This window comes from Geotrypetes seraphini, chromosome 7 (genome assembly GCF_902459505.1).
Source record: "Geotrypetes seraphini chromosome 7, aGeoSer1.1, whole genome shotgun sequence".
Classification (NCBI taxonomy): domain Eukaryota; kingdom Metazoa; phylum Chordata; class Amphibia; order Gymnophiona; family Dermophiidae; genus Geotrypetes; species Geotrypetes seraphini.
This window is the reverse complement of record NC_047090.1, coordinates 70,536,715-70,558,527: the sequence shown is the minus strand read 5'-3', so window position 1 is coordinate 70,558,527 and position 21,813 is coordinate 70,536,715. Positions and strand designations below refer to the sequence as shown.

At 45.3% G+C, this 21,813-nt stretch overlaps 1 protein-coding gene across 1 annotated transcript in view; it reads left to right on the top strand.

The window, feature by feature from the left end:
- Positions 1-21,813, top strand: part of ABCC9 (ATP binding cassette subfamily C member 9) — a 343,621-nt gene that overhangs the window by 255,121 nt on the left and 66,687 nt on the right. Inside the window, 1 exon segment of the mRNA XM_033952235.1 lies at positions 12,125-12,282. Within this exon segment, the coding sequence (XP_033808126.1) occupies positions 12,125-12,282 (158 nt within the window).

Sequence of the window (21,813 nt, the reverse complement as noted above, 5' to 3'; positions counted from 1 at the left end):
CTGGGATCGGAACCGCACCGCGTGTATTCCCTAATTTCCCTGAGGGGTACAGAAGCTCAATCATTGACGACATCTGATAAGATATTCACTTTGGGGGAGATTCTATAAGCAACGCCTTAACTTAGGCACCAGTAGGCACCCTATTGGCGCCTAAGTTAAGAGAGAAATGCCATTTGAAGCGCTACTTAAATAAAATGTCATGGCTCCAGAATCATGCCTATCGGCGCCTAATGCTACTGTAAGTGTGGCTAATGCCTACATGTCATGTCTGCCTGTCCAAATTAGATTGTAAGCTCTTCTGAGCAGGAACTGCCTATTAAATGTCAAAATGTACAACGCTGTGCATGCCTTTCAGCGCTATATAAGTGATAAATAGTAGTAGTACCCCCAAGTGCATCATTCTGCACTACTTCGCATTAACCCCACCTTTTACAAAAGTGCGCTAGCATTTTTAGTGCTGGTCGTGGCAGTAACAGCTCCAACGCTCATAGAATTCCTATGAGCGTTGGATTTATTACTGCCACGACCTGCACTAAAAACGCTAGCGTGGTTTTGTTAGGGGGGTGTTAATGCGAAGTAGTGCAGAATAATGCACTTGGAGTATCTACTCTTGGCTTTCTTTGTGTCATCTGCAGATGCAAACCTTTCCTTCTAACTTTTCAGCAATGTCACTCTCAAATATATTAATCAGAATCAGCTCCAGTAGCAAACAATGAATCTAACAACAAGCATGTCCATAAACAAATTAACTTATCTGCACAATGACAAAGAAACAAAGGCTGATCTTTGATGTATAGGTTCCTCAGCCAATAAGGACATTGTAGACTGACAGTCTTTCTTTTTCCTTTGGTTTATTAGCTGCTTCTTTTTTTTATTTTGAAAATTACAACAGAACATGCTTAAAAGAAAAAAAAAACCAACATTCAATTTTCTTTGTTACAAATACACATTATAATTCTTTCGAGTCCTCTTCGGAGAAATCCTCAAAAAACCTAGGGAGAGAATCAAGATTTCAATCTTTAAACAAGTAATATACAGGAATGAAGAAACCTATCCAATGCTCCTTTTATCTCTGCCTTGAGTAAAAAAAGAAAAAAGGGAAGAGAAACCATAAAGCTATTATAAGTCTAGTTTTATACAAAAGAAAATTTTCTAGTTGCAGAGGTTCAAGAAAAACATAAATTTTCTCAACGTGTCACTAGTCATTTACAAGGAACTATAAGAAAATAGGATGCCACTAACCCCAAAAACTTCAGCGGTAAGAAATCCTTCCTTTTAACTGCATAGCTCTAGAGTTATCAGAGAATATTATTGTAATAGCTTGATCACAAAACAAGATATTTTTTATTAGAAAAATAAGGCTTTAAAACTAGCATCTTTTAGGCTTCTGTAGAAAAAGTCACTAGCAAAGTTGCTCATTTTATTATTAAGGGCTCCTTTTACTAAGGTGCGCTTGCGTTTTTAGCGCACGCAGGAAAACACCCCGCGCTACGCTTCTAGAACTAACGCCGGCTCAATGCTGGCGTTAAGGTCTAGCGTGCGGGGCAATGTCGCACGTGTTATTCTGCGCGTTAAAGCCCTAACACAGCTTAGTAAAAGGAGCCCTAAGTCTTCTGAGAATTTCAAGCTATCTAGAAAACTAATAGAGTCAAGACCCCCCCTCGTGATTAATAGTTCTTACGCCATGAGGGAGGTAGCATAAATTTGCAACAAAAACCAGAGACTGCATCACCAGACAGTTATAAAACTTCTGTCAGGTATATCTGGAATAGCTCAAGAGGAGCCAAATAATGAGTCACAGGAAAATTGAATAAACCCAAATTCCTCTGTTGAGACAATATCCAGTTTCTCCAATTGTAAATGAATAGCCAAACTATTCTTGGTAGCAGCCGCTATTGCTGCTTGTCATGAGGTAGCCTGTGTCTCAACCCTCCTCTTTTCTTGATCTGCCAGCTTAGCTACTGCTGCTTCTGTGAGTTTACTCTGAGAAAACAAATGATCAAGAAGCATTTTTTCCATATGAAGAATCCCAGACATCACATCTTTAATAGTAGCTTCTGAGGTGCTAAAAGGAGCAGACTCATTCATTGATTATAAATTTAAGGACCAAATATGGTAGTTTAATATGTCCAGAAACAATTTCCCCATGGCTAGAGCTTGAAGATAGGGAAGAAGTACTCCTAGCAGCACTGCCTGTTGAGGGTGCTAAACAGCTCTGATTAAAGACACTTACACCTCTCATATTACGGCGGGTTGTGGGGGAGGAGTCCTAGCCCCTGAAGAAATGGAGACTTTCAGTACTCATGTCTCTTCACAGATTGTGATGTTGTGGCCTTATTCTTGCTTCCTTAATGTTTCCTCATATGAGGAAGAGAGTGGCATGGTCCTCGCTCCTCTGTGGCTCTGAAGGGGTTCCAAAGGAGCAGGATCTGCCTCTTTGGTCATGCTCCTTTGGGCACATGCCAGCAGGCACACATCATGGGCCATGTGCCATGACAAGAATGCCTGTAAATAGCTAGTCAGCAAGCCCTGCAGATGACATCAGCGGCAGGTGACTTCCTCACTGCCTGCAAGATTATCACCCTCTAGGAATTATGACGATGTCCACTCACTCACAGCAGGAATGCTTGAAAATAGCTAGCCAGCAGACCCTGCAGATGACATCCTCGCTACCTGCAATGTTCGCTCCCTCCGGGTATCTTTAAGCTTCAGAACTGCTGAGAGAAAGTTATGGGCTTTGGTAGAGCTTCTTCTGTTTTCTCTTTTCTTTCATCAGGTTCAAGTACTTCTGCAACTATAGTATGGCTTAGAAATATCAAGTCTCTAAAGCTGTTTCCCCAATTACTGTTTCTGCCTCTATGCAGACAGAAAATGTCATCATACAAGGAGAGAGACTGGTTCCTTGTGCCAGATGTCTTCAGCATGAATCCCTCATGAAAGAAGTGAAAGATCTGGGAGACGAGGAGGCAAGATTGAAAAGCATCCACAAAATGAGAACTACATTGATAAAATACTTCATGAGGCTTAAAAGATATCCTGCAATGGGTGAGAAGAGACTATGCTGAAAGAGGACAACTGAACTCAGATTTCAGGACTCTGTAGGAGCGATGCTGTGACTCTATCCACCCTAACAAACTGAAGAATCAGTATGCAGCCCTGGAAGTGGAGGAGGTGAGAACATCCCAGGGAAAGAACCAAAGCTCAAAATCCTCAGAGTTGCTGGATCCATGACCACTAGAAGGTGAAAGGTAGTAGTTGATGGTGATTCCCTTCTAAGGGGTACAGGGGTGTCTATCTGCAAAACAGACATGATGCCCCGGGAGGTGTACTGTCTGCCTTGTGCCAGAATTTGAGATATTATGAAGAGCTTGCCAAGACTCACCAAGCCTAATGACTATTATCTGATGCTGCTCATCTATATTGGCACAAATGATACTGCTAGGTACCCCTCTGAATGTATCAAAAGTAAGTTCATGGCTATGGGAGAGAAGATAAAGCAAATCGGTAAGCAGGTGGTGTTCGCATCAATCCTTGTCGAGGGTAAAGGCCATGGCAGAGAAGTTCACATCCTGGAGATGAATATGTGGCTGTGCAGATGGTGGTGTCAAGAGAGTTTTGTCTTCTTGGACCATTGGATGATTTTCCAAGGACTGCTGACCAGAGGTGGTGTGCATCTATCAAAGAAGGGGAGAAGTACCTTCAGCAGCAAACTGATCAACCAGCCCCAATGACTCTAGTTTAAAGCCCTCTTCAGTAGGTTAGCCAAAGTCCACATGTAAATAAGTATTAAATGCCTCTACACAAATGGGAAAAAGAGGCAATGTTTGGAAAGCAGTATATACTAATACCCATAGAATGGGAAATAAGGGTCTGGATCTAGAGGCTGTGATGGAAGAGGCTGATTTGGATGTAGTAGCGATAATGGAGACATGGTTCAGAGAACTGTGACTGGGATATAGTTATACCAAACTGTAAGACAAGGCAAGAAGAAAATGAGGGGGAGTGGCATCAGATGTTAAACATCATATTAAAGCCACACAATTGCAGGATCTACAGGGAGGGTAGGAATGAGACACTACGGCCCAGATTCTCTAAATGGCACCATTTCAGTGGCCACCTTAAAAACAGGTACCAATCACATGTCAATCACATGATGTCACCGTTTAGAGCAGGGGTGTCAAAGTCCCTCTTCGAGGGCCGCAATCCAGTCGGGTTTTCAGGATTTCCCCAGTGAATATGCATGAGATTTATTTGCATGTATTGCTATCATTGTATGCTAATAGATCTCATGCATATTCATTGGGGAAATCCTGAAAATCTGACTGGATTGTGGCCCTCAAGGAGGGACTTTGACACCCGTGGTTTAGAGAACTGCGCCTTCGGGAAAGGTATGTGCCATAAATGTAGGCCAGGATTTCCAAGGCCTACATTTCCGGTGCCTACCTTTGTCGTGAATTGCACCTACGTGGGTGCTTTATGGCACCTATTGCCACTTCCACCTAGTGCTACATTGGCATTAGGTGCCATAAATCACCTAGGTAGGCATGATTCTGGCAGGATTTTTTTAGGTGCCGGTAGGTATCTTGAAATTTCTTTTGAGTCTGCTTTTAAATGGTGGTTTGGTCTTGGCACCTAATTTAAGGCGCCGTTTATAGAATGTGGGCTTATGGGTCAATCTGGAAAGAGGGAATGGAAAATATATTTATATTTGTGTGACTCCTTCACAGACAGAAGTGGACAGAGATTTAATTGAAGACAATCTAAATATATAGTAGTTGTAAAAGGGGAAGTACTATTAATAGGTAATTTTGACTTGCCAGACATTGATTGTGGTTATTATCCCTATTGCGGGGTCTCAAAAGTAGGGATATCCTGGATTCTCTACTGGGAGAACTGGTCCATCAGTTGGTAATAGAACCCATGTAGGATGGGACCATACTGCACATTTGGCATCCAGTGACATGTATAGAGAGGGTTCATTCAAAAATGAAGGTTCTAGAATTACAAAAACTAACTTTGTTCATGGGGGATTACATCATGGAGTTGTTGGATGTGAACATCTGGAAGAAGTAGAGAAGCAGTGGGCAAAATTTAAAGGAGCTATTATAAGGACAATAAACCATTTTTAAGGAAAGTAAATAAAAGTAAGAGGGAAAGAAGGCTGCTTTAGTTTTTAAAAGTAATAGCTTGAAAGGCAAGGAACAAGAGGCTAACCTTCATAAACTACAAAAGATTGCAGAAAGAGGAAGACAGGCAAAAAAATCTGGAAAAGTTAAGAGAAACTGGAAGAGTAGTAAGGAAAGCAAAATGCAAATGGAAAAACAAATAGCCAACATTGTAAAAGGGGGGAACAAGACATTTTTTAGGTAGGAGGAAGTGCAAAAGTGGCATTGTGAGACTCAGAGGTGAAGAGGAGGAATATGTAGATGTTGTTAAAGATAAAACTGAATTGCTTAATAAATATTTCTGTTCTGTGCTCACAGCTGAAGGGCTGTTGAGCAGGACCACAAAAGACAAACACAAATAGGAATGGAGGTGTGGTGGAACCTGAACAATCTTCAAAGGACTATGTTCATGAGGAGTTAGCTAAACTAAAGGTAGATAAAGTGATGGGGCCAGATTGCATAAATGCAAGGTACTGCATTTGCATAAAGATTGCATAAATGCAAGGTACTTAGGGAAGTTTTGGTGGCTCCACTGGCTGATTTTTTCTAATTCTTCTCTAGAGTCAGGTGTTGTACCAGAGGAATAGAGAAGGGTGGATATGGTTCCTCTCCACAAAAGCAGAAGTAAATGGCCTATGGACTTCTTTTTTAGGAAATTATCCAAACCTATTTTAAACTCAGCTAAGCTACTGATTTCACTACATTCTCCAGCAACGAATTCCAGAGTTTAATTACACATTGAGTAAGGAAATATTTTTTTCTGGTTTGTTTTAAGTCTACGAGGTAGCTTCATTGTATGCCCCCTAGTCCTAGTATTTTTGGAAACAGTAAACAAGCGATTCACATCTACCCTTTTCACTGCACTCAGTATTTTATAGACCTCTATCATATCTCCCCTGAGCTGTCTCTTCTCCAAGCTGAAGGGTCCTAGCCACTTTAGCCTTTCATCATAGGTAAGTCGTGCACTTCTGCCCATGACATCCCCTGTGTATTTTCCTCCCATGAATTATCAGATAGTTTACTAAGGGCTAGATTTATTACAAGGTGCTACTGTATCACCATATGCTGTCACACATTACTGCAAACAAAGAATTGACCCTTTGGTGCTCCACAGAAAAGGAATCTAACAAAGACAAAAAACTCTGTGGAGAAGGTGATGTTCCAAATTTAGGCTTTATTAAAAATATGAATTAATAATCCACATAAAAGTATCTAGGACCCAAACACTAGGAGCTATGAACCCAACACAGTCCGTGTTTCGACAATAGTCTTCTTCAGGGGTCCCTAGAGGTCCTAAGATGGAAGCTCGTGGATTAAAAGCAAATTCAGAAAAATCTCTGCACCGATGAGAAGTTCTCAGGAGCGGGAGAAAACCCATTACTGCACATTATTAACCATAGGCCCCATTTTATGCACTGGAACTTGTTTACAAATATTTATTTATTTTTATTTATTTACTAGCAGATTGTCTGGGTATTTATTATCCCGGTTATTTATCCCCTGTCACAAGTCTTGTATTCCTGTCCTCAGGAGTTTATTGTCTATGCTTTTGTTTCATTTTTTAGCCTTTGATTGCACTTGGTCAATTACCTTACGTTTCCTTGGAGACATTGTTACAGCATTGGCCCTTGGAGGCATTTTCCCAGATAAGAACATAAGAATTGCCACTGCTGGGTCGGACCAGTGGTCCATCGTGCCAGCAGTCCACTCCCGCGGCAGCCCTTAGGTCAAAGACCAGTGCCATAACTGAGTCTAGTCTTACCTGTGTACGTTCTGGTGTAGCAGGAACTTGTCTAACTTTGTCTTGAATCCCTGGAGGGTGTTTTCCCCTATAACAGCCTCAGGAAGAATGTTCCAGTTTTCCACTACTTTCTGGGTAAAGAAAAACTTCCTTAGGTTTGTATGGAATCTATCCCCTTTTAACTTTAGAGAGTGCCCTCTCGTTCTCCCTATCTTGGAAAGGGTGAACAACCTGTCTTTATCTACTAAGTCTATTCCCTTAATTATCTTGAATGTTTCTATCATGTCCCTTCTCAGTTTCCTCTTTTCAAGGGAGAAGAGGCCCAGTTTCTGTAATCTCTCACTGTACGGCAACTCTTCCAGCCCCTTAACCATTTTAGTCGTTCTTCTCTGGACCCTTTCGAGTAGTACTGTGTCCTTCTTCATGTATGGCGACCAGTGCTAGATGCAGTATTCCAGGTGGGGGTGGCAGGATAACATTCTCCGAACTGTTCTTGATCCCCTTCTTAATCATTCCTAGTATTCTGTTCGTCCTTTTTGCCACCGCCGTGCATTGTGCGGACGGCTTCATCGACTTGTCAACCAGTACTCCAAAGTCTCTTTCCTGGGGGGTCTCTCTGAGTACTGCACCGGACATCCTGTATTCGTGAATAAGATTTTTGTTACTGACATGCATCACCTTACACTTATCCATGTTAAAACTCATTTGCCATGTCGCAGCCCATTTCTCGAGCGTGTTTATGTCATATTGCAGATCTTCGCAATCCTTCTGTGTCTTCACTACTCTGAATAACTTTGTATCGTATGCAAATTTAATCACCTCGCTCGTCGTACCAATTTCTAGGTCGTTTATAAATATGTTAAAGAGCACCGGTCCAAGCACCAAACCCTGTGGCACTCTACTCGTGATGCTTTTCCAGTCTGAGTATTGTCCATTTACCCTCCATTCACTGTTTCCTATCCGCCAACCAGTTTTTAATCCACATGTGTATTTCACCCTCGATTCCATGGCTCGCAATTTATCAAAGTAGTCATTCATGTGTTACCTTGTCGAATGCCTTTTGAAAATTCAGATATACAATGTCGACCGGGTCACCCTTGTCTATCTGCCTGTTAACTCCATCGAAGAAGTGCAGCTAGTTCGTCAAGCAAGATCTTCCTTTGCTGAAGCCGTGCTGGCTGGTCCTTATCAGACTGTGTCCGTCAAGGTGATCAATGATGCAGTCCATTATCAGCACCTCTACCATCTTTCTCGGTACTGAGGTCAGACTCACCAGTCTGTAGTTTCCCAGATCTCCCCTCGAAACTTTGTTGAAGATCGGTGTAACATTTGCCACTTTCCAGTCTTCCGGAATCCTTCCCGATTTGATCGACAGATTGGCTATTAGTTGAAGCAGTTCAGCTATAACCCCTTTCAGTTCCTTGATTACCCTCAGATGGATGCCGTCTGGTCCAGGGGATTTATCGTTTTTAAGCCTATCAATCTGCCTGCATACCTCTTCTAGACTGACAGTCAACCCAGTCAGTTTCCCGTCTTTGTTTCCTGCATATAGCCTGTCGGCTTCTGGTATGTTGTTCATATCTTCTTAGGTAAATACAGATGCAAAAAATGTGTTCAATTTTTTGGCAATGGCTTTGTCCTCCTTTAGCACTCCCTTTATTCCATGGTCATCCAATGGCCCCACTGCTTCCTTCGCGGATCATTTCCCTTTAATATATCGAAAGAACTGCTTGACGTGTTTTGCCTCCTTGGCTATTTTTTTCTTGTAGTCTCTTTTGGCCCCTCTTACCGCCTTATGGCATCTGCTTTGATGTTGTTTGTGCTTTTTCCAGTTTTCATCCGTTTTTGACCTTTTCCATTCTTTAAACAAAGTCTTTTTATCTCTGATCGCTTCTTTCACTGCTACAGTGAGCCAGTTCCTTGTTCTTTTTCCTCTTGAATCTCTTGATGATACGCGGTATATATAGACTTTGCGCCTCGGTGACTGTGTCCTTAAAAAGGGACCATGCTTGGTCTAGCATTTTTACAATGTCAATGAGGTGTGCGATAAAACATTTCAGTAGACAGCATAGGGTAGGGGTAGGCAATTCCGGTCCTCAAGAGCCACAGGCAGGTCAGGTTTTCAGGATATCCACCATAAATATGCATGAGATAGATTTGCATCTCAAGGAGGCAGTGCATGGAAATCCATCTCATATATGTTCATTGTGGATATCCTGAAAACCTGACCTGCCTGTGGCTCTCGTGGACCGGAATTGCCTACCCCTTGCATAGGGTATAAGCAAAGGAGTACATAAAAGAGATAGAGTAACAGAGGTTAGAAAATAATGGACTAATTTAAAGAAAGTTGCACATGATGTCAGACTGGTGCTTGAAAATTATCTCATCTTGGGTAGGTGTGGATAAGCAGCCAAGTGTCACTCCTTGTATATGTGACTAGCGAGTTAGTTACGCCTTCCTTTAAAGGCTTGGGTGTAGAGACAAGCTTTCACCTGTTTCCTGAAGTAGAGATAGTCTTATGTTAAAGCTTTGCAGGGAGTGCATTTCAGAGTGTGGGGGCTACTCCAGAGAAGGCTTGCTGGTGAGTATCACATTATGTGATATCCATCAGAGAGGGTGTGGTTAGCGATACTCCTGGAGAAAACCTTAGCGACCTTGAAGGTGTGTAGAAGGGAGATCCTGTTCTTCAGGTTCTCTGGGTCATGTCTTGCATAAACTGAATTATCCCATGTTAACAAAGAAACTTATTTTAGTAAAAAGACAGTGATCCTAAGAGTGCAAAACTATATGTAATAAAAGTGGCAATTGTGTTAATGCATGTTCAGTTTTTGATAAAGCAGGAAAAGTTATTCATATTTTTTTTAACTTTAAGATGCATCTACAAAATCTTTTCTGCAAAAATACTATTGATGTTATTTTACTTGGATGTGGAAAGCAATTCTAGGGCCTATTCCAGACATGGGCTCAACACCAGTCCTCGAGGGCCGGAATCCAATCGGGTTTTCAGGATTTCCTCAATGAATATGCATGCAATCTATTTGCCTGCACTGCTTTCAATGCATATTCATTGGGGAAATCCTGAAAACCCGATTAGATTCCGGCCCTCGAGGACCGGAGGTGCCCATGTCTGGACTCTATTCTATAAATGAAAGTTGGTGACTACTTTCCTTCATAGTATATCTGCGCCGGCACCCATCCTCCTCTCTGCCCTCGCTCCTTCCCCCACTATTGCATGCACGCTCCTTCCCTTGTAGCTCTTTAACATTTGTGGCGCGAGCAGCAACTCCAATCTGCTTCTCGCGCCAGCGTCGACTCTTCCTCTGACTTCACTTCCCGGACTCGCACCTAGAAAGTGACATCATAGGAAGAGCCGATGCTGACGTGAGCAGAAATTTGGGGTTGCTGTTCACGCCGCGAATATTAAAGAGGTACGGGGAAAGGGCTGTGTGGCAGTAGGGTGCAGGGAAAGAGTGGATGGGGATGGGGGTGGGGGCGGAGAAGGGGGCGGGGCGCCTCTCACCCTCTCTAAGCCACTGAGTATATAGGCAGGTATGTGTGTAGGCACAAGTACTTAACACCACCCATAAAGCTGGTGTCAATGATTATGCCTAGATTGGAGAGGTGCATATATATTTTAGAATATTATAAGTTATGCGCATACGTGTGTGCTCCGCACATGCTCTCCCAAGTGAATACCCACCTGCAAAGGACATTCTATGGAAAATATGCGCATAGCTACAGAATTGCGCAGAGCTAGATTATTGTTGTGTATGTGCATATGTGTTCACATACACATAACGACTATGTACTTGCAGTCTAAAATCTCCATATGCTTTCTTGATAACTGAGAGACACATTACGCCAGATTCTATGGGTAAAAACGGCACCCAAATTTAAGAACATAAGAATTGCCGCTGCTGGGTCAGACCAGTGGTCCATCATGCCCAGCAGTCCGCTCACACAGCGGCCCTCTGGTCAAAGACCAGCGCTCTAACACTGAGACTAGCCCCACCAGCGTACGCTCTTGTTCACCAGGAACTTGTCTAACTTTGTCTTGAATCTCTTGAGGGTGTTTTCCCCTATGACAGACTCCGGAAGAGCGTTCCAGTTTTCTACCACTCTCCGTTTGTACAGAATCTATCCCCTTTTAACTTTAGAGTGCGCCTTCTCGTTCTCCCTACCTTGGAGAGGATGAACAACCTGTCCTTATCTACTAAGTCTATCCCCTTCAGTACCTTGAATGTTTCGATCATGTCCCCTCTCAATCTCCTCTGTTCGAGGGAGAAGAGGCCCAGTTTCTCTAATCTTTCGCTGTATGGCAGCTCCTCCAACCCCTTAACCATCTTAGTCGCTCTTCTCTGGACTCTTTCGAGTAGTACCGTATCCTTCCTCATGTACGGCAACCTGAGATCTGAGCCATTAACAATCAAATTGGCACAATTTGAATTTGTACATGGATCTTTAAAGGTCTGCACCCAAATCCTCTCGCATGCAACCCAAAAGGCACATGGCCATGGGAGGAGGGGCAATGGGTGGATCGGGCGTTCACAAAATATGTGCACAGTGTTACAGAATTTGGGGGATCTTTGCCCAACTTGTGTGCCAGGATTCACACCAGGTTTTAATTGGGTGCGTGAATTCTCACTAGGCACTATTCTATAAAGGATACTGTCAGTCAGCCCTGAGTGCCCTTTCTAGAATAGCACTGGGCACTGATTTTTCTCAGTGCCTATTTTTTTGGCACCATTTACTGAATCATAGGGTTTGCCAGATTTCCTCTAAAAAAAGAGGACATCTGGCCCTGCCCTCTTCCGCCTCCTGCTGCCCCCCATTCCACCTCCTGTCTCTTTCCCTGAGGTCTGGAGATCCTCTGCGCATGTGCGAACGTTGACGCAATGGCATTGCGCGCATGCGTATGACATCATCACATCGACATCCACGCATTCACAGAGGGCCTCCAGACATGACCCCGAGTTCAGGGACTTCCAAAACCCAGACAAATTGCCGGGTTTTGGAAATCCCTCCGGGCACCCAAACAGTCATCTAAAAAGAAGATGTGTCTGGGTTTTCCCAGACATCTGGTAACCCTACTGAATCTAGCCCGTTTTACATAGTGGATCTTTTTAGCAACAGAAATTAAATTTAATTATTAAGTACTACGTAAAAAAGTCCTTTGATATATTTAATATCATAAATTCCAAATTTGTTTTTTATACAGCACATACCACCTACTCTGGAGTCTCTCACGCGATCCACTTTACTTTGTATATCTGCCATTGGAGTCATCTCATATGCAACTCAAGTGTTCCTTATAACTCTCCTGCCTCTTGGAATAGCATTTTATTTCATCCAGAAATACTTCAGAGTTGCTTCAAAGTAAGTATTGAAAATTCAAATCACAGCTTACCATACTAGAAAATGAGTATGCCACAATGTCAATATTGAAAAGATTTATGTAGTTAACCTCCAAGTTAACCACATAAATTCCTTTTATCAAAACTCAGGACTGGTTAATGCAGGGGTGCCCACACCTTTTTGGGCTTGCGAGCTACTTTTAAAGTGACCAAGTCAAAATGAACTACCAACAATAAAATTTTAAAAACATAAAGCACACTGTACGCAGAGAAAATGTTAATTATCATTTATATTCTGGGGAGTTTTCAAAGAGGTCAAGGTAGATGACTTTATGCAATGTCACCTCAGTAACAACTATACAAAAATAGACAAATATACTCCCTCCCTTTTTACTAAACCGCAATAGTGGTTTTTAGCGCAGGGAGATGCGCTGAATGCCCCGTGTTGCTCTCGATGCTCATAGGCTCCCTGCGCTAAAAAAACGCTATTGCCATAGTGCAAAGTATGGACAGCAGATATAAATTTTCAAAACAGACACATTTTGATCACTAAATTGAAAATGAAATCATTTTTCCTACCTTTGTTGTCTGGTGATTTCATGAGTCTCTGGTTGCACTTTCTTCTTCTGACTGTGAATCCAATATTTCTTCCCTTCTTTCAGCCTCCTGTATGCTTCCTCTTCTCCAGACCTCATTCCCTCCCCCAACTTTTTCTTCCTCTCTCCCTTCCCTTTCTTTCTTTCTTTCTCCCTGCCCCCTTCTTTCTTTCTGTCTTCCTGCCCCCTTTCTTTCTTTCTGTCTGTCTTTCTTTCTCCATGCCCCCTTTCTTTCTTTCTGTCTCCCCTTTCTTTACATTTCCCTTCTTTCTTTCTGTCTCCCTGTCCCCCCTTTCTTTCTGTTTCCCTTCTTTCTGTCTCCCTGCCTGCCCCCTTTCTTTCTTTGTCTTTCTTTCTCCCTGCCTTCCCCAAGCCACCGCCACCGCAGTCGGGGAACAGGCCCCTAAGCTGCCTGCAGCCGAGTTGTAAGCTCTCCCTGCTTCCCAATGCGGTAAATAGAAGCGCCAGGCCAACCATCTTCCCCCCCCCCCGACGTCAATTCTGATGTCGGAGAGGAATTTCCGGGGCCAGCCAGCTGATTGGCCCGGTGGCTTCTGTTTACCAATGTCGGGAAGCAGGTAGAATGCGAAGGCCCGGGATGGGCTCTGCAATCTACTGGTCGATCGCGATAGACCTTTTGGGCATCCCTGGGTTAATGCATAACTTTGGCCAAGTATCTTGATGTTTTGTCCAAATGTTATGAATTTAGGAAGAGGTGTTCTGTGAGGGAAGACCAAAAGTTATGTGGCTAACACTGATATTTAGCACTCTCCAGATAAATGTCTGTCGTAACCTAAATGGATAACTTATCCATTTAAGTTTAGGGCAGTATATGCAATAGTCCTATGTAAATGAATAAGATGACTAAAAATTTGGCATAATCTGTTTAGCTTTGTGGAATGGTTATCCTGCTAATTATGGACCACTTTCTTTTCTGACTTGATTAGGGTACAATTTGTTTCGCTAATATTGCCAAATAGTACTGTATAATGGTAAGGTAACCATCCGGTTTTTAGATCCCCTGTCCTGTTGTCCCCATGCACAGCTTCGGGACGCCAAAATGTCCCATTTTCAGAGACAGTGTCCTGAAGCTGTGCGTGGGGACAACGGGACAAGCGATCGTTTCCCCTCCCTCCCTCCAGCGCCGAAGCCGAAGCCTGCCCCCCCCGGACCGGCTCCCGCTGCTGCTACCTACCTGCCTAGCCTACCGCTACTTGAAACACCCCCCTGGTCCGCCGCCGCCCACCACAACTAAAGCAAAAGAAGGTCCAGGCGCCGGCCCACAAACCTTCTTCCCGATGTCAAGTCTGACGTCGGAGAGGAAGTTCCAGACCAGCCAATCGCTGTCTGGCTGGCCTGTAACTTCCTCTCTGATGTCAGAATTGACATCGGGAAGAAGATTTGTGGGCTGGTGCATGGACCTTATTTTGCTTTAGTTGCAGCGGGTGGCAGCGGCAGTAGACCGGGCCGGGGGGTGGGGGTGGTGTTTGAAGCGGCGGTAGGCCAGGCGGGTAGGTAGCAGCAGCGGGGGCTGGTCCATGGGCAGGCTTCGGCTCTGGAGAGAGGGAGGCAGGATAGCTTGCTTTAGTGCGGCAGGGAGGGAGGTAGGCTGGCTAGCTTCGGCGGAGGGGGTTGGAGGGGTGGGCCAAAGGCTGGAAGGCAGTGAGGAGGACATATGAGGGCACTGGGGGCACTAAAGACATAGGAAGGGGCACTAAGGACATAGGAAGGAGCACTGGGGGCACTAAGGACACAGGAAGGGGCACTAAGACATAGGAAGGAGGCACTGGGGATACTAAGGACATAGGAAGGAAGGAGGGAGGGAGGGAATAGAAAGGGACAATTGCTGGGCCTGAGTGCAGAAAGAAAGAAAGAAATGAAAGAAAGGATGCACAGTCAGAAGGAAATGCAACCAGAGGCTCATGAAATCACCAGACAGCAAAGGTAGGAAAAATGATTTTATTTTCAATTTAGTGATCAAAATGTGTCAGTTTTGAGAATTTATATCTGCTGTCTATATTTTGCACAATATTTGTCTATTTTTCTATAGTTTATGAGGTGACATTGCATATTTTAAAGTTATCTGCCTTGACATCTTTGAAACCCCCCAAATATAAATGATAATTAACATTTTCTCTGCATATAGTGTGCTTTGTGGGTTTTTAAAAATTTTATGGTTACCATTATGAATTAATAAGATATTATGGGGCTCATAATCGAAAGAGAAAAACGTCCAAAAACCGGCACTTGGACGAACATTTCTCAAAAACGTCCAAGTGCCGATAATAAAAACGGGTTTTGGACATATTTCTAAATGACCTAGGCCTTCAAAGTGCCGCTCAATGTCCAAAGCTAAACGGGGCATTTCAGGAGGCGTGTCGAGGGTGGGTGTTGGGCGGGATGTGGGCTGGCTTAGACTTATTCGTACAGCATGAATAACCGAAAGTTTAACAATAGAGCCTAGATGGAGCTTGGATGTTGTGACTTAGACCATGTAACACATGATAAGCACCAGATAAGCACTGAAAACACATAACACAGACTCCCACACACTACCCCAGTGATCACCAACCCCCCCACCCCCATAAAATTCTTATTCACAACTTTAAATTTCAGCCTCCAGACCATCATCACCTGACTGCCTGGCATAGGAAAGCCTAGTCGTCCAGCCCAGAGGCAGCTTAAGTCATCTTGGGGGTGGGTTAGGGACCCATACAGAGGAGGACCCATGCTCATAAGCCCCTGTAATCACTGCATTGATACTTAAACATGTGCACTTCCCTTTACATCCCCAAAACCCTTTTTTACTGGCATATAAGTGGCTCCTGCAGCCATAAGGACTATTGGGGTTGTAGATAAGTGGGTCTAAGGGATTCTGGAGGTGGTTTGGGAGGCTCACCGTCACCTATAAGGGAGCTGTAGTGAGGAGAAGCCAAGGCACCCTTTTTGTGAAGTTCACAGCAGTGCCCTGTAAGGTACCCCACTATTTAGGTGGTCTGGGTGTGCAGTCCATCACTTTGCAGACCCCTCCCACGTCCAACAGGGCTTATTCTAGGCATTTTGGACTTGGACGGAAAGTTGGATGGAAATGTGGTATTAAGATGGACGATTTAGCGGCTTGGACGATCAGATTGGCAGGACGTATAATTAGATGATTTTCGAAAGTAAAAAAAAAAAGTTGGACGTATCTTTCGAACATGCGTCTTAGGCTCTTTTTAACTTTGGACGACTTGCGAGATGGACGTAAACGGACTTAGACGTCCCTTTCGATTATGCCCCTCCATGGGTACATGAAAAATGAATGGAAGAAATTGGGGGGTGGGATTGGGGGTGGGGCTAGGGCAGAATTGGGGGGCGGGATTGACAATTAATAGATGTTCCATTTTGATGAAAAAATAAATGGTCACGTTTTATAATGGCATTGTATGTGTATATTATGATTGTTGCAATTGTCTGGCTCTTGCCACGTCTGAATAAGTTTGCAGTTTATCTTTAGATATAGTGGACAGAGTTCTGTGGAGTCTACAGCTAACATGTTTACCCCTGGACTTGCCTAAGAAAGCGACCTCCTGGCACTCCTAGTCATGCAAAGTAAGGAGTGCCTCTTCAAACAGGCTAGGTGCAGGGTCCCACATGAAGGGTCTGAGCTAAAATCTAGAAGACCCTAGTAAAGTAAGGATCTGCACTGCCAGCAAGTCCCCATACCCACCCCACTTGTGTGGTATACTCTGCCAAGTCATATAGCTAGCAAGAAAATACATGTACATAGCTGCAGGCATTTGAGGCAAGATGTCCAAAACACATTCATAGTACACACATGCAGAGCTGTGCAGTTGCCATGTTCATAGTAACATCCATGAGCACAAAAGTGCCACAGATACCTCATGATGGCACCAATCTGGACCATGTATGGTTGGTTCACCCATAATGTAAAGGCTACCTCGCCATTCTCCAATTATCCCTACAACCCAAATTATGACATTGTTGTGAAAGGAAATGATGGCTTGTTCAGAGGTATGTCTGTCATACATAAGCTGACCATACGTCCCGTTTTGAACGGAACTATCCAGTTTTTAGATCCCCTGTCCCATTGTCCCCCCATACACAGCTTCGGGACGCCGAAATGTCCCGTTTTCAGAGACAGCATCCCGAAGCTGTGCATGGGGACAAAGAGACAGGGCGATCGCTTCCCCTCCCTGCCACTCCAAAGTTAGCCTCCCTCCTTCCCTCCCTCTAGCGCCCGATTCAACCCCTCCTAGTCCGTTGCTGCTTACCAGCCTCCCTCCAGTGCTGATTTAAACCCCCCCATCCCGGTCCACTGCCGTTGCTGCTCGCAATTTTGACATCGGAGAAGAAATTCTGGTCCAGCCAGGCAGCGATTGGCTGGCCCAGAATTGACGTCCGGGGGGGAGGGAGGGGGGAGAGAAGACTTGTAGGCCTGGCGCTTGTGCAATGCAGTCACTGCATGTGCCTTGATGTTGCTGGGTCAGGGAAGCAGGTGCGTCGGGAAAGCAGGGTGGCTTAGCTTGTCGGGGGCAGGGGAAACAGCGTGCATTGGGGAAGCAGAGTGGCTTGGCTTGTCAGGGGGCAGAGGAAGGAGGGTGGCTTGGCTTGTGGGGGTCAGGGGAAGCAGGGTGAGTCGGGGAAGCAGGATGGCTTGGCTTGTCGGGGAGCAGGGGAAGCATGGTGGCTTGGCTAGGGTGCGTCGGGGAAGCAGGGTGGCTTGGCTTGTCGGGGGGAGGCAGGGGAAGCAGGTTGCGTCGGGGAAGCAGGATGGTTTGGGGGGGGGAAGGGAGAGAGAAAGAAATGAAATAGAAGATGCACAATCAGAAGGAAGTGCAACCAGAGACTCATGAAATCACCAATAATAAAGGTAGGAAAAATTATTTTATTTTGAATTTTATATCTGCTGTCTGTATTTTGCACTATATTTAATGGGATCCGGGGAGGATCCGGCATTGGGGAGGGGGAGGGGAGGGGTGATGGATCCAGGGGTCCTGTGTCAGTCATGAATTGCATGCCTGTGTGGCAGGGAACATCATCCCATAAGGCCCACAGGGCTTGCCCAACTAGCACCTACCAACCATGCTAGATTGGCCTCCATGAAGACGGGAAACTGGGCTAGATGGTTCTAACCTTACATCTGTATTGGGAAATCCCAGCAGCTGTTCTGGCAGGAGTCATTGTAGACAATATGCTGAAATCTTTGCTCAGTGTGCAGCGGCAGCCCAAAAAGCAAACAGGGTGCTAGAAAATATTAGGAAAGGGATGGAAAATAAGAGCACAAATATTATAATGCTTCTGTATCGCTCAATGGTGCGACCTCACCTTGACTATTACGTTCAATTCAGGTTGCTGTATGTCAAAAAAAGATATAGCAGAATTATAAAAGTTTCAAAAGAATAGCAACCAGAATGATAAAGAGGATGTAACTCTTCTCAAATGAAGAAAGGCTAAAGTGGTTAGGGTTCTTCAACTTGGAAAAGAGATGACCGAGGCGGGATATGATTGAGGTCTACAAAATCCTGTGTGGTATAGAATGGGTAACAGTGAATTGATTTTTTACTCTATCAAAAATTACATGGAAAATCTCCCAGATTGGTTGTGGTTGGAATGGCAACTCATGTCTCCATTATGCCTTTGCCATGTGCTCAGTATCAAATTGCCTAGTTACAGTAAAGATAATAGAATATTAGCTGATACATGGAAAACATTGCGATATGTAAGTAATTTAACAACTATTCCAATTTACAAATCTACGAATCAATCTATTTGAGTGAACTCCAAGATTCAAATTAGCGGAGAAAGGCTTGTCTGGAAGCATTGGATGATAGCAGGAATACGTATATTAGACGACGTTATTTCAAATGGTAAAATGCTTAAATTTTCACAGTTGCAACATAAATATAATCTTAATAAATCAGAAAGATTTAGATGGTTGCAACTGAAGCATGCCATTCAGGCGGGGTTTCCTGACTGGAAAAATCTTAATAATCAACATAGTATGGAGTTCCTGTGTTTTCAGGCAGACTTCTTGGGTCACCAGGCCGCCCAGTGGTATAAATTATTAAATGGGTTTATTAAAAAGAAATTAAACACTGGTTTAAGAGACATTTGGAGCATTGAGATTAAGCATCAAATTACTGTATCTCAATGGCCACGAATTTGGTCTTGGAGGATGAGATGTACAGTGTCAGCATCTATGAGACAAACTTGTTTTTTTCTGTTACATAGAGCGTTATGGACCCCTGTTCGGTTAGAAAAATTGGATAGCTCTAAGTCTAATAAATGTTGGCACTGTCATCTCGAAGCAGGGACTTTAGATCATTTATTATTCTATTGTCCATTTATTATGAATTTCAGGAAATCAATTTGGGACCAAATTACCGTATTTTCTCGCATATAATGCGCGCGTTATACGTGGTTTTTACGTACCACGCATACCCTTGCACGTTATACGCGTGAGCACGTTGTACAAAATTTTTTTTACATAGTTCCCTCCCCCGACGTCCGATTCACCCCCCCTGCAGGACCGCTCGCACCCCCACCCTGAAGGACCGCTCGCATGCACCCGCACCCCCACCCCGAAGGACCGCTCGCACGCACTCCCACCCACACCCGCACCCCCACCCTGAAGGACCGCTCGCACCCCCACAGCCTCCCGACCCCCCCCATCATGTAGAAGCTCCTACCGGGTGTCCTGCTGCTTCCTCTTGGCAGTCCCGATACCCGACACGATTTGGGGCAAGAGGGAGCTCAAGCCCTCTTGCCCCAGCCAACTGCGGCACCCCCAGACCACAGATCGAGGGCAAGAGGGAGCTCAAGCCCTCTTGCCCCAGCCAACCGCGGCACACCCCGACATGATCGGGGCAAGAGGGAGCTCAAGCCCTCTTGCCCCCCGACTCCCCGACACGATCGGGGCAAAAGGGAGCCCAAGCCCTCTTGCCCCGCCGACTCCCCAACTCCCCGACAATATCGGGCCAGGAGGGAGCCCCAAGGTCTTCCTGGCCCTGGCGACCCTCCCCCCGCTAGTTGTTCGGGGCCAGGAGGGAGCCCAAACCCTCCTGGCCACGGCGACCCCCTACCCCCACCACCGCACTATATTACGGGCAGGAGGGATCCCAGGCCCTCCTGCCCTCGACGCAAACCCCCCCTCCCCCCAAACGACCACCCCCCCAAGAACCTCCGACCGCCCCCCCAGCCGACCCGCGACCCCCCTGGCTGACCCCCACGACACCCCCACCACCCCCTTCCCCGTACCTTTGTTGTAGTTGGCCGACAGATGGGAGTCAAACTCGCCCTGTCCGGCAGGCAGCCAACGACGGAATGAGGCCGGATTGGCCCATCCGTCCCAAAGCTCCGCCTACTCTGGTGGGGGACTAAGGCGCCTGGGCCAATCAGAATAGGCCCGGGAGCCTTAGGTCCCACCTGGGGGTGGGGCCTGAGGCACATGGGCCCAACCCGACCATGTGCGAGCGGTCACTTCAGGGTGCGGGTGCGGGTGGGAGTGTGTGCGAACGGTCCTTTGGGGTGCCGGTGCGTGCGAGCGGGTCCTTCGGGGTGGGGTGCAAGCGGTCCTGCAGGGGGGGTGAATCGGACGTGGGGGAGGCATCAGGCTTTCAGGGTGGGGGACAGGACTTCAAGGGGGAGAGGAGAGTCGGGGGCGGGCGATAAGGAGAGTCGGGGTGGCCAGAGGAGAGTCAGGGCGGGCGAAAGGAGAGTCGGGGCAGCATGCGCGGTATACGGGTGTGCGCGGTATATAAAAATTTCTGTACATAAATTTGTGTTTTTCGCGTGCTATACTCGTGTGCGCGTTTTACACGGGTGCGCGTTATCTACATGAAAATACGGTAATTGTTTATTAGATAACCCAATGGCATTATCATATGACACTGTGCTATTTGGTATGGCAATGAGAGCAAAAAGTCAGATTTCTACAAAGAATAAATTATTACTCATAATGACTGGGGTTGCCATTCAACAAATTACGTATAATTGGAAAGATTGGAGTAGATTAAATTATAATTTTTGGTGGAATTCTTTATGCCATGTTTATAAAATGGAGAGATTTATTGCAATACAGCGGGGTTGTTTTAGGAAATTTCAGGATGTGTGGGAGCCATTAACATTGTACTGATTAGATGAGTTTGTTTCCCTTAAATTTACAAGTTTAGTAGTGAGGGGGAAGGGAGGGGTTATTTTTATTATTACATATTCTATAAGATATTTGATCATATGTTAGGAAAGGATGGGAAGGGGGGGTGAAAATGAATAAAGAATTAAAAAAAAAAAAAGTTACATGGAAATACCTTACAACAAATAGGAGGAAATACTTTTCATTCAATTAATAGTTAAGCTCTGGAATTTATTGCCAGATGATGTTGTAACAGTGATTAGTGTATCAAGGTATAAAAATGGTTTGGGCAAATTCCTGAATGAAAAGACCATAGTCTACTAGTGAGATAGACGTGGGGAAAGCCACCGCCTGCCTTGGGATTGGTAGCATGGAATGTTGATACTACAGTGATATCTTGGATTACGAGCATAATCCGTTCCAGGAGCATGCTCGTAATCCAAAATGCTCGTTTATCAAGCGAGTTTCCCCATAGGAAATAATGGAAACTCGCTTTGATACGTTCCCACCCCCCCCCCCCCCCCGCTCGCAAAAGTACCCCCCGCGTGACCCGGCACCCCCCCGTGAGAACAGGCACCCCCCGCCCGACCAACTTTAATTCACCCCCCCCCCATCTGGCACCGGCACGAGAACCGCTCCCCCCCCCGCTCGCAAAAGGCCCCCCCCCCCCGCTCGAATCGGCACCCCCCCCACGAGGAACAGGAACCCCCCGCCCGACCAACTTTATCTCACCCCCCCTTTGGCACCGGCACGGCAGCCCACAAGTGCCCGGTGCCGCTTGAAGATCTTCTTCCTTGTCCCTGCTGGCTTTGAGCATGCATCT